The 13165-nt window shown below is 39.3% G+C and overlaps 1 protein-coding gene across 23 annotated transcripts in view; it reads left to right on the top strand.

The window, feature by feature from the left end:
• The window catches only part of LOC137564200 (protocadherin gamma-C5-like), a 669033-nt gene that overhangs the window by 307914 nt on the left and 347954 nt on the right, over positions 1-13165 (top strand). Inside the window, exon 1 of one of the 23 annotated variants that reach the window (XM_068277738.1) lies at positions 5055-7516. The exons of the other annotated variants lie outside the window; for them this stretch is intronic. Within the exon in view, the coding sequence (XP_068133839.1) occupies positions 5078-7516 (2439 nt within the window). The 5' untranslated portion in view covers positions 5055-5077. Of the gene's footprint in view, positions 1-5054; positions 7517-13165 lie in introns of those variants that run through there. 23 annotated transcript variants of the gene reach the window in all.

The raw sequence follows: 13165 nt of genomic DNA, 5'->3' as shown, positions 1-13165 counted from the left end.
TTTTTCAACCAATGTCATCTGAGCAAAACAAGGAGGAGCACCCTTTTAGCATAATACCCTCTTTATTAGTGCGCTAGTGAAAAAATGTGTTTACAAGAACAATGAACAAAATGAGCTTATCTCACAACTTCTGGGGTCCTCTGTTGTAGGATGCATTTGTGCATGGCCAACATGGAAGACTCCAAGAGTTTGAGATAAGCCAATTTTATTCATTGTTCTGGTAACCACATTTTTTACTTGCATACACTGTTGCACTGATAAAGAGGGTATTATGCTAAAGGAGTGCTCCTCTTTGTATTGTTTTGCAGTTTTAGACCAAACCCCATATGAAAGAGCTGCAACGGCAAACACCCGAAACATTTAAGTTCAGGAATGGTGTTGTGCACAACTACTGTCTTTTGTTTCTTATTTCAACCATGGTCAGCAAGTTTAGAATGGTCAAAGATGGGAGCTTTTTTATGTTCCATCCTTTCGGGGGGGAAAAAGCTGGGTCCAAGCAGACTTTGTGTTAGTGTGAATAAGTCAATATGTTTGATTGCTATTACAAATAAGCAAAACAATTACAGCTGGCTCTTTTCTAAGCCTGGGAATCTTTGTAGCAGGAATCAGAAGTATAGGCTTCTTATTCCTATTGAAATATATTTAAAATAAGCTAATTAGCATTAGATTAATTAGCAAAATATCAAGGCCAAAAGAAGGAGGGGACTGCAGAGCTTGGATGAACTTCGAGAGACAGTAGAGGATAGAGGGGGCTGGTGTGCTGTGGTCCATGAGGTTGAAAACAGTTGAACAGAAGCGACTGAACAAAAACAATTAGCATTGGCTGTAGTGTCTGAAGCCAGCAAGCTAAGCTAAGCTATGTTGAGATTATCAGGGGCTTCCTACATTATGCAATGATACATGGCTATTTTCAGACTCCTCTAGATTTTTATTCATACAATTTTTTTATGTTGCGAGATCAGAAGGAGATCCAAGCCAAACATTGGTTGATGAAGGTAATGCACCATTTGCTTATAGGGAGGCCTCTCTGACATCATAGTAAGAATTAGGATTAGCAGTTCCTCAGAATATAGGCATGTCAAGATATCAGTGGGGTCTTCTATTTAATATGTTGGTTTCCTTTCCGCCACAGTGCTGTTACCCTCTGGGTCTAACAAGTATGCTCTACAATACAGTCAATAAACAAGTATCACCATCTTTTATTGGACCCCTATGTATTCTGTCACTGGGCATTTTCTTATCTAGAAATGTATTCTAACCCACATATTTGAGTATGTATGAGTGTTTATTTTTGGCCCTGCACTTCTCTGCATTATTGATTACCGCACTTAGTACGCTGTTTTATGCACTCAAATATAGCATTTGCCCAGTGCTGGGTGTATGTGGACTAATGCACAAATTATCTGGGTATACTTATGTGTCTCATATTTAATGTATTATTGACTGCACTATTCTGCTGCAGTGGATCCAAGATTTTGTTTTTGTGAGTTGGTGCGGTTGTTATGCTTTGCTTTTTGTCTATTGCTATTAATTGTCTCTTAAAGTAAATATGTACTTTAAAAAAAAAAGTTCCATACTTACATCAGTAGTGGGAAGGCTCTGGATGTTCCCCGATCCTCAGCCACCCTTGTGCTGCAGGTCTGGGTCCCCCATCATCTTCCCTCATTGCGTAGATGCAGATGGGTTCATACACATATATCCAGGCACATCGCCTTAAGTTAGGACATTAAATAAGATATTAAGGAAAGGGAGGTGCTGAAGGGAGTGTGGCCAGAAAACAGCAAAAATCTATTAACCCTTTGCACTCTCACATGCAAATGTCCAAACAAATGCATTCACAGATTCACTCATCCAGGCACCACTGTTATCCCTACAGCTAAGTTAAAAGTTGGGGTCTTAGTTCACAGAAGAATGCATTCTTATGCTTAGTCACCTATACTGCTCAGAAGTACCCAGGGAAACGTAGGTGTCCTAACTCTGCCCCTGTAACATGCATAGTGTAAACATGCAAACATTCATTACATCAAACCTATCAATGGATTAGGAGCACACATCCTGATGTCCTCTCCTGGGACAGATAGCGCATCTTACCAATCGCACAAGGGAGCTAATGTAATGTATCCATGCGCACCATGCACATACACCAGCATAAGCTGTGTGCATGCTGACAAACACATACAGGGGAGGAGGGAGTGCACCGAATTAGACCCTAGCCACAGGGGTCAGTAACAAGGAAAAAACACATATATCCAGGCACATCGCCTCTAGTTAGGACATTAACTTATTTAATGTCCTAACTAGAGGCGATGTGCCTGGATATATGTGTTTTTTTCCTTGTCAAAGATTATATAGAGGGGCCCAGTGCAGGAGGGGCTTTGAGAGACGGGGAACACTCTGGACCATTCACAGGCGTCCCCCTACTGAGGTAAGTATCTGACTTTTTATATTTTTTTTTTATAAGGTTACAGGCCCTCTTTAAAGGCCAGACCAGCACATGAGAATTATTATTCTCAGTAGGGAGCTGCATAATTTGCTAGATTGCAAGATTCTGGAAGTAATTGTGGTCCATGCCAGAGAAAGTAGAGAAAGTGGAGTTCCTATAAGTATCCCATGACACACAAGCATTCCTTAGTAGTGCGTCCTAAATGCATATTCATCTTTTCAATTGGTTTTAGTAAATAACAAAATTCCCAGTTTATGTGTGTATTATAATTTCTAATACTCAGGCTTTGTTGTAATGCATTGATGGTTAACCCCCTTGGTGTTCTGATTCTTTCTGGATTTTCGGGTCTAGAAGCAGTGCAAGTTTTTTGCATCCTTTCAGACCCTAAAACGTGGGGAAAAATCATGCTGCCAGGGAGATCTGCAGCAGTTCTACAATCACTCACCTCCCTGGCTCCAGTGCTGCAGTTATGCCTCCATCCTCCGGGTAGCGATGCAACTCTAAAGTGAAATTGCTGGCTGTCGTCATAACGACAGCTGGCAATCTCGCCAGGAGGAAGCAGAGCCCCGGAGGAGAGGAAGAAGAATGCCGGCCGACGTCGGGATCCCCGGGAGATATGTAGAAACGCTCCTGCTGCGCGCATTGCTCTGCATTGAGCCTCCAGCAGCTACCCCCCGCAGAGGTCAGGATTACCGCTCTTAGTTGCGGTTTTCTGCCCCAACCCTAGCTCGGGGTTACCGCCAAGGAGGTTAATCACATGCAGTCCCTGAATCTGGTACCCCCTGGTAATCAACCCTCTGGAATACATATACTTACTGCATGCTTATAATACTGAAACTATACAGTGTGTGTTACACAGTACACACAAGTGTCAAATGGACAGTTGGCTGTATAGAAAGATAGACATATACATAGATGAATACTCGTACATGTGTATTTTCAACTTTTCAACACTATTCATGTTTATATTTATTTTAGTTTTGATATTTGAAAAATATATGTTTTAATTTAGTGCACTGAAACTTCAAAGATCTCAAATAATACCAAATTAAACATTGAACAAATTTAATACAGGAACCTATAGGTTGTTATAATTATGTTATATATTTAAAAGCCATAAGGGCCTAATTGCACTCGGATGCTGCTTCCATTTCAGAATCTGACACAGCACCCATGCTGCTGCAATCACAGTGGAATCGCCATAACCAAATCGGATTCCAATGTGTGCTGCGGTAAACTGCATCATGCCATCCAGAATCACACCGGCATGTGATTCGGAATAGGCAGCAATTGCCAGTGGGACTCGGATGTGTATTCCTCAGTAGTGGAAATGAGCACCTACTCCGGGTTTACTGTGTAATTACTTAGAAGAACTAACTGAAAGCTGAATCTTTCTTATTTTATTCAACATACGCACATTACCATTATTATTTTATAGGCCGAATATCTTCCATGGCACTGTACTGTTAGGATATATGGCCAATAAATTCAAACCAGGAACAGCAGACAATACTGACCACCTAGAAGAAGTAACTGCTGAAACACTGGAATAGTGCCCAACTCATATAAATTCACAGTTTGAGGGATTTGTAGATTTGCATTATAGCTGACCAATATTTAGACAGAAGAAAAAAGAAAAAGAAAAAATAATGGATCAGTACTTTATTAACTGGAGTCGTGGACAATTTTTTTTCTCTCTTTTACAGAATGGTGTTATTTAGAGTATCTCTATTTGTTTTAGTTTTGTTTTTTTGTCATTAATTGGCTTTTGCCCTTCACTTGCTATATTGCCAGTAGTGACAGAGAGAGAGGGACTCTTTCTAGAAATCTGTATAATCTGTAAATTATTTTTTTTTAAAGTCATTTTTGAGGCTATCATTATTGCTGTCATTTTCCTTTTGTAGACATTTCCCAATTCCCTGTGATAAGAGTGGTGGGCGGTATCTCTTTAGCATGTGAGGTGTGCCCCAGTGCATCACTGCTGACACATCATTGCATTTCAGTGGTTCTGGAGGTGTGTTTTGCTTTCAGGGACAGCAAATGGATGATTTGCATATTCAGCAGTGATGCATTCTGGGACACCTCATATACTCACTCCAACCTGAATAATTGCAAACACCTTCTGCTTTAAGAAGGGAAATTTCTGTCTTGCATAGCATCTTTAATAAGAAGGGCTTTTTGGTCCTTTTTAGCTCCCTACACACTCCTAGGAGTTCTGGTCCACATGAATATAATTATTATATAATATAAATTATAATTATAAAATTATTATTAGCTAATCTGGTTTTATTTCTGTTAAAGAAAATAAATGTAAAACACTCTTTTTCCTCTTAACTTAGTACAGACTGCTATCATTACTGTCCAGAAGAGGGCAGTCATGTATTCCAATTTTTTATCTAGCTGTGCCTGTCATTTTGCTTATACCAGAGGGCGTTCTCCTCCCCCTGGCTCAGTGATTCACCCTCCCACCCCTCGTCACACACAAAGGAAAGCTGCTGCTCTGATACGGAGACAGTGTGGATGTTTTTCTTTCAATGGATGCATCTATTTGACTGCGGGCATGAAGCTATCTGAACCAAGGACATATGGATTATAAAGCACATATTTAAAAGCAAAGGGGAGACCATTTAAGATATGGACATCAGAAGCTTCAATCAGTTTTGCAGATGGCAAGTAGCTTTCTCCTTTGTCCTGTGTAGCTGGGGCTGTGTCTCTGGGCAGCTTCGTTATTCTATTGTGGAGGAGTCAGATCCAGGGACTGTTGTGGGGAATGTAGCTCAGGATCTGGGTTTAAAACCTTCAGAATTACCTAATCGTAGGTTACATTTGGAATCTAAAAGCAGCAAATGTTTTTCTCTTAAACCAGAGAATGGAGCTTTGGTAGTCAGTGATAGGATTGATAGAGAGAATCTGTGTGAATCCAGTCTGATCTGTATATTGAGTTTAGAGGTGGCTGCTGCAAATCCTCCTGAATTTTTTAGCCTTGAAATAGAAATTTTGGATGTAAATGATAATTCACCAACCTTTATAAGTAAGGACCACATAATAAAGATCACAGAATTAGTGACAAGTCCGGGTACTCCATATGCTCTGGAAATAGCAGAGGATTTGGACGATAGTGTTAATGGTGTTTCTCAGTACATGTTAAACACAAATCCATATTTCTCATTGTCTGTAAAAAATCGTAACGATGGAACTCTTATCCCTCAGCTGATATTAGAGAAGGTGTTAGATAGGGAGGAAAAATCAGAACATCATCTTATTCTCACGGCTATAGATGGTGGAGAACCAGCTAGATCAGGCTCCTGCCATATAACCATAAAGGTGTTAGATATTAATGACAATCCCCCAGTGTTTAATCAATCAGTTTATAAAATTAAACTGAAAGAAAATTCTCCCTTGAACAATATTCTGTTCAGAGTAAATGCAACGGACCTGGATGAAGGAGCAAATGGTGAAATTGAATATTCTTTTGATAGCCACACCTCAAAATCTGCAAGAAAATTATTCCGCATAAATGAACAGACAGGAGAGATTTATATCGGTGGATTGGTGGATTATGAGGAACAGAATTTTTATGAATTGTTTATTAAAGCAGTGGATAAAGGGTTGCCTGAACTGGCCGGGAGTTGTCTTGTCCAGATAGAAGTTGAAGATGAAAATGACAATTATCCTGAAATGTCATTTTCCTCTGTAAATAATGAGATTCCGGAAAATGCAGGACTAGGGACTGTTGTGGGAATTATAAATGTGGCAGATAAAGATTCTGGAAAAAATGGAGAAATAAAGTTGGATTTGTCATCAGATTTACCTTTTAAAATCAGAAACAATAAAAATCGATATTCTCTGGTCACTGATGGGAGTCTGGATAGAGAGAGGATATCACAGTATGTTATTGAGCTGACAGCTACTGATTTGGGGTCTCCTGCTCTGTCCAGTAAGACCACTGTTATTCTCAGGGTGTCTGATGTTAATGATAATGCACCAGCATTTACACAGACTACTTATAATGCTTTCATTAAGGAAAACAGTGATCCGGGGACTCTGCTATGTACAGTATCTGCTACTGATGCAGATGAGGGTGATAACTCTGATCTGGTCTACTCTATAGTGGAGAGCCAGATAGATGAATCCTCTGTATCCTCTTTTGTTTACATAAATAACAATGGTGACATATATGCTCAGCGTTCCTTTGACTATGAGCACATCCAGACTCTACAAATCACCATAAAAGTAGAGGATTCTGGGTCACCAAAGTTATCTTCTACTGTCCCTGTCTGTATATTCATTCTGGATACAAATGACAACTCCCCCTCCCTGCTGTATCCAGAGCACTCTGAGGATCTCATTGTGCAACAGAGGATCCCCAAATCTACCAGTGCCGGATATCTGGTGACCAAACTGTCTGCAGTGGATCTGGACTCTGGTCACAATGCCTGGCTGGTCTTTAACCTCATTGACCCCGGCAGCTCCTCATTGTTCCAAGTGTCTAAACATACAGGAGAGGTCAGAACTGTACGAGGATTGCAGGAAGCAGAAAACACAGATCAGCAGCTTGTCATCTCTATCAGTGATCATGGGGATCCTCCATTATCTACTACAATCACTGTGCTGGTCAGTATAGCAGATGAGGTGGTAGTAGAGAGGCCCAAATCTGGGGATTTCCTTACTAATTCTAAACCAACATCAGATATGACTTTGTATCTAATAGTTTCCCTTGTGGCGATCAGTTTAGTTTCTCTTGTGACATTTATTATATTGATGGTGAAATGTCTGAGGAAGGAAAGTTATGGTTACAGCAGCTGCTGCTTTCTTACTGGATCTGAGTCTAAACCATACATGGATCAGTACCAGCCGGCTCTGTACCTGAACACAGATGGAACATTAAAATACATGGAAGTCAGGATGGTCCCTCCAGGAGCCCAGGGACAATGTTACCAAACTAATGTGCCCCCAGCCCCACAGCAACGTGACTCTGCTTTCCTGCAGACTCTGGATTTTCCACAGTTGAGGCAATTAGTCAGAGATGCTGATACCAACTCAGATATCAGCTGCGTGAATGACCCCAGCAAGGTGAGTGGTAATTTAAGTGAGTGAAATCTTTGGCTGCAAAATCATATTAAAAATAGTCAGTCTGTTAACTAAAATAATAGGTTGTATACTTATGACCCAAAAAACAAAAACAAAAAATCGCAGTAAGGCTCCCTGCACACTGCATGCGATTCCGATTTTTAAGCGTTTTTTACATCCGATTCCGATTTTTAATCGTTACTGCATGCTCCGTTTTTCTGTTGATTGCATTCAGGTAAAATCGGAATTGCAAATCGGAAATGCAAATTGGATTTGCAGTGTGCAGGGAGCCTAACATGCTATGCCCGGCCGTCAAATCCCATTGCACAGCTCTGTGTGTATTTAATGTATATATCAGTTTATTTAATACATTTTTGGTGTGATTAATACTTTAGTACATTTTAAAATATTTTGCTGCATAAAAAACATTTTGTACTTAAGTAATATTATATTTCCAGGACAGCATTTGGTTATGGTTTTAAATGATGTGGCGAATTATTTTGAGCATTTTTTCTTGCATCCATGGTAACAATACAATATTTGGCGTATAGAATTGTACACTTCTCATTTCCTCTTGCTGTCATCCTACAGGCCTGCTTATGTAAAATGGTTTATTGGATGTTGATTAGTAAGAATGTAAGAATTGATGTTTTAGAAACTTGATTTTTTTTTTCTTTCTAGAAAATAATTTTTCCACCCTTGTGTCAGGCACACATTCACCAAAAGACAGAAGAGGCATAATATGCAGTACAGAACTCACTTATAATGTTTGTTTTTGAATTCAGTATACTGTATCAAAATCAGAAAATATGATTACTCTCGAAAACCACACTTCAGCACCATTTCAGTACTGGACAAGTGGACAGGGACAGGGGGAGTTTGCACTTCACTGTGTGTATCATGTGACTCTAAAGGCCCATACACACGTTGGATATCCGCGAACGACGGGTCGTTTGAACGTCCCGTCGTTCGCCCGCTAAATCGGGCGTGTGTACAGACTGTCGTTCACTTGATAAGGGTGAGTTTGAGCGATCCGCCAGCTTTTAACGGAGAAGGCATCGGAGTCTCATGAAACGCGTCATGAAGCGCATGTAGGGTACGCCCCTTGACCCTTTCCACTTGTTCTATCTTAAAACTTTAAAGAGAAACCATAGTAAAAATGACATAATTAATAATAATGCTTATTTCCTTTTACAACATTGATTTATACATTTTTTAGTCAGTGTTTGCCCATTGTAAAATCTTTCCTTTCCCTGATTTACATTCTGAAATGTATCACTGGTGGTGACATGTTTAGTTCTGCCAGGTGATCTGTACGGAATGCTCGTTTCCTGAGAGGGAGATACAGCTTGCTTGGCAGTTGGAAAAGGACGTTATTTCCCACAATACAATGAGGTTCACAGACAGCAAACTGTCAGGACCATGGTCATGAAATCACACTGTGGGAGGGGTTTCACCACAATATCAGCTACACACTCCTCTGATGATCTATTTGAGAAAATGTAAGGATTACTTGTTGGAAAGGGGAAAAAATCAGCTGCTGATTGGGATGAAGTTCCCTATTGGGTTAAAGTTTCTCCCTCTCTCTTTCTTTATTCAATTGTTAAAATCCTGGCAAAGTGGTTGTAGATATTGTGAAATGTATAATTTGTGTGGGATGACTTGCCAAATTGTCACTCAGTTTGTAATTTTCTCAATGGTGAAGTGAATAACATGCTTTTAATATTGTTCTATTTAAAGTGTGTAGTCTCCATATTGTGAACTAATTAAAGTATAGATTTTACATCTAGAATGAATAATCTTTATTATCAGAACAAACCTCATGGCAACATGATTTTCTTACTTTTTAGTTGGATGCGGTAGGTTGAATTAGATTCTAATACAACTTTAATAAAATTGCATCTACAGAAATGAATGTATTGTTACTATTATGATAAGCGGTTTAACTTGCTAAGATCTGGTGGAGAGCAGTAAGGGATATAGGTAGTAATAAGCAGAATGGTGGCTAACTGGTTAGCAAGCTTATCTTGCAACCTTGTCTGCATGGAGTTTGTATGTTTTCCCCATGCGAAAGGGACACAGTACTGTATATTGCCCTCCCATGCGGCCCAATAAGACCCCTTCCCAACATTCACATTTTAAATTGCATTTTTACCCTAGTGTGACTTTACTAAAATGGATAACATCAGAAGTGCATAGAAAGCTTTGTTTGATGTTTACACTTCAGCATTGTGATCAGCAGTCAAATCATAATGCAAGTGCAAACACAAAAATTTGCACAGTACAACAAATTGCAGAGCCATTCAAATCAACGGATGCCTTTACATGACACATTGAATTGCATTGCAGGGCATTTTACGCTGCCTTTTAACCCACAAGATATGAGGTAACAGAAAAATGCATTGTAAAAACGTATTACAAAAAATGCATTGAAAAACAGTTTTTCAAAATCCCATAGGCGTGTTCTGATGTGTTTTTGAAATGTGAGTATTGGAAAGAGGCCTTAAGGTGCCCATTAATAGTTCAATCTTGAGTGTATACTTTTGCCACTTCTACAGTATGTAATACTGTGGAATATCTAAAATATCCATTTAACCACTTTGGCACCAGCGATCTCTCAGAGACCACTGGTACATAAAACAGGGCCTACAGACATCACGCTACATGGATTTGCCGCTGCCGCCAATCGCACCACTCACCTGTCGCTGAAGCTCAATCACTCTATTGGTTTCTATGACAGCAGAACTCTGTGAGCTGGTCAGGAGCCCATTGCATTGGCTTCTGACCCTGTGATCAATATGAGCCAATGAGATTGGTAAATAATATATCATAAATATTTTGGGACCTCACCTGGTTTATATCAAAGCATAGTAAGAATTGCTACAAGCTAAATGAATTCACGTGAACCTGAACTGAAATGTGACATAATGAAATATGCATCATTACATATAGTACTCATCCTACTAGTAACATCTCTGGTGTCTCTTCCAGTTCCCTGTTTGTTTGTTTTTTGTTTTATTTTTTCTGTTTAATTGTAAGGGCTTAAAACCAGTGCTGTTACCTATGCAGACAAGGCAGTTGAACAGCAGTCAAATTAATTCTGGACTCTCATGAAAAGTAAACAGAAACAAAACATTATTATCTGACTGTGTAAACCATGTGGATAGTGAGAGAATGCTATCAAGCTCCAAATCTAATTATTTATTTTTGATAGAAGTTGACCAGATTTCACATCACACTGAATGAGACACCAGGATGGTTCTATATAGCATTGCTTCTATACAAACAATAAATTATATGTGATGCATCAGTGATCTAGTAAAAATGATAAAACAATGTAGTAGCTTAAGATAATTGAAACACTTAAAAATTAAAAAAAAAAACATTATCCTCTTTTCTCTACTCAATTCCATATAAGAGACTAGATCCACCTTCAAAGTAATATTTAAGTTTTCCATTGAGACTAGCGATTGAATCATCCACCACTCTGCCAGCTGCCAATGATTCATGGAGACACCAATAGCAGCTCTGTGTCTCTTTCTTCTTCCATAAACCATAATAAACATGTCAGTAACTTGCAGCTGGATTCTATGGTTGTTTGGAAAGCGTGTTCTCTAGTCAGTCCACCAACAGAGCATATTATCATTTGTTTTTGTAATAGTAACAGCTAAATAGAACTGGTAATTTAAACATCTGACAACTAAGATCCCTATCCCTATAGATAACCAGCATCATCTTTCCAGTAAACACCTACAAATAAATTATTCATTTAGAGTAGAGTTGATTTTTAAAGCAAGCAATATATTCTGTAAATTTAGGTGTACAATGAAATACATATTGTTTAATTTTTTGTACTATATAAATTCCTTCTTTCTGTGCATACTTTAAAATTACATGACAAGCTAAGGTTAATTTTTTGAAAACAGAGTTTGATTTAAAGCATGGTGATTAGTAATTGCAGTGATCACAGTGGTCATGTGTGCAGGGGTCACACTGATTGGTCGCCAATAACTCTCTGGCTGACAAGACTGAAAATTGCAGCACACACTCATAGGAACACACAGGCATACTTTATGGTGGTGGTGGTGGGGGGGGGGGTCAATTAGTTGTCAGAGTCAAAGGCGCTTGGCCCAGCTACAGACCTGCACTGTACCTGTTCCTGCCTATTGCCTGATGAAGCGGGGTCTTACCTGCGCAACGCGTTGCATTTTCCCCTGGAGTATGTAAAAAATTTGTTTTGCTAAACTTTGTTGGCATATATTGTGTCTGTTTGGAGGAGGTAAGTCCACCACTGCCTCCACAAATGTTAAACTTTTTAGACATTTTTATTCTTCGGCGCCTCTGTATTCCTGTTACATTGTCTATTAGTTGTATTATTTTGGGATCGGGATAGTAAAAAATATAGAATTTTCATCCTTACCATAGTAAACCTGGGTCTGTACTTATTATGTGTTTAGCTTCTATCAAGCTGTATAAAACAAGGAATATAGATCAGTTGCTGGATAGTGTACTGGTTAAGGGCTTCGCCACTGACATAGTAGACCAGGGTTTGAATCCTGAAGCCATTACCTATTTAGTAAGGCATCCTTGTAAAAGACTCCCTAACACTGCAGGGTGGCCTGTTAAAGAACAACTGAAGTGTGAAGAATATGGAGGCTGCCATATGTATTTCCTTTTCAACAATACTAGTTGCCTGACAGCTCTGCTGGTCTATTTGGCTGCAGTAGTGTCTGAATAACACTAGAAACAAGCATGCAGTTAAACTTGTCAGATCTGACAATAATGTCAGAAACACCTGATCTGCTGCATGCTTGTTCAAAGACTATGGCTAAAAATATTAGAGGCAAAGGATTAGCAGGACAGCCAGGCACCTGCTATTGTTTAAAGGGAACCAGAGATGAACTATTCACACAAAATAAACATATCAGTTGATAGCTTGTAAAGAATCAATGCTCTACCTGATAATTTTGTCACTCTGGAGTGCCTTTTTGAGTGTTTTTTATCCATTATTGTTCCAGGAAATATCCAATATGGCCGCCGGCTCATATCTCTTCTGCTTTCAGGTTATAAACTGTTCTGGATGTGCTGTCTATAGACTATAGACAAGCAGGGCTGCAGCAGGCTTTCATCTGTCTGCTTTCAAATTTATTATTCTGGTATGCTATGTGGCTGCCTGTAGGAAGTGTCTCTCATAGAAATGAAACTGCATACAGTAGATGATGACAGGCTGCACACTGCACACATACACTGTCTGTTTCAGAGCTTCATTCTTGTCAGCAGTAGCCCCTCCCATGTCAACAGCTCTGAGTAGGAAATCTGAGCCAGGAGGGGGAAGGCTTGGGCTTGAAAAGACTCCACAGAAGAGTGATTTAGCTATAATGATTCCAGGTCAAACTTCGACTGAATAGTCGGTGGATTCTTATCACAGTTGATAACAGATAGATTAGACTGAGAAGAATAAAACTAAAAGCAGGGTAGGTGTTTACTGTCATGTTCCCACTGATAAATGTAATAAAATACATGAGGGTGTTTTGTCTCTGGTTCTCTTTAAAAGGAAATAAATATGGCTCCTTTCCCTTCTAGTTACAGTTGTCCTTTTAGCATGCCCTAGTGACTGCAGGAGAAAAGTGCTATACAAAAGTTAGAATTGTT

Source organism: Hyperolius riggenbachi, chromosome 3 (assembly GCF_040937935.1).
Source record: "Hyperolius riggenbachi isolate aHypRig1 chromosome 3, aHypRig1.pri, whole genome shotgun sequence".
In the NCBI taxonomy this organism is placed as follows: domain Eukaryota; kingdom Metazoa; phylum Chordata; class Amphibia; order Anura; family Hyperoliidae; genus Hyperolius; species Hyperolius riggenbachi.
This window is presented reverse-complemented; position numbering and strand designations above follow the sequence as displayed.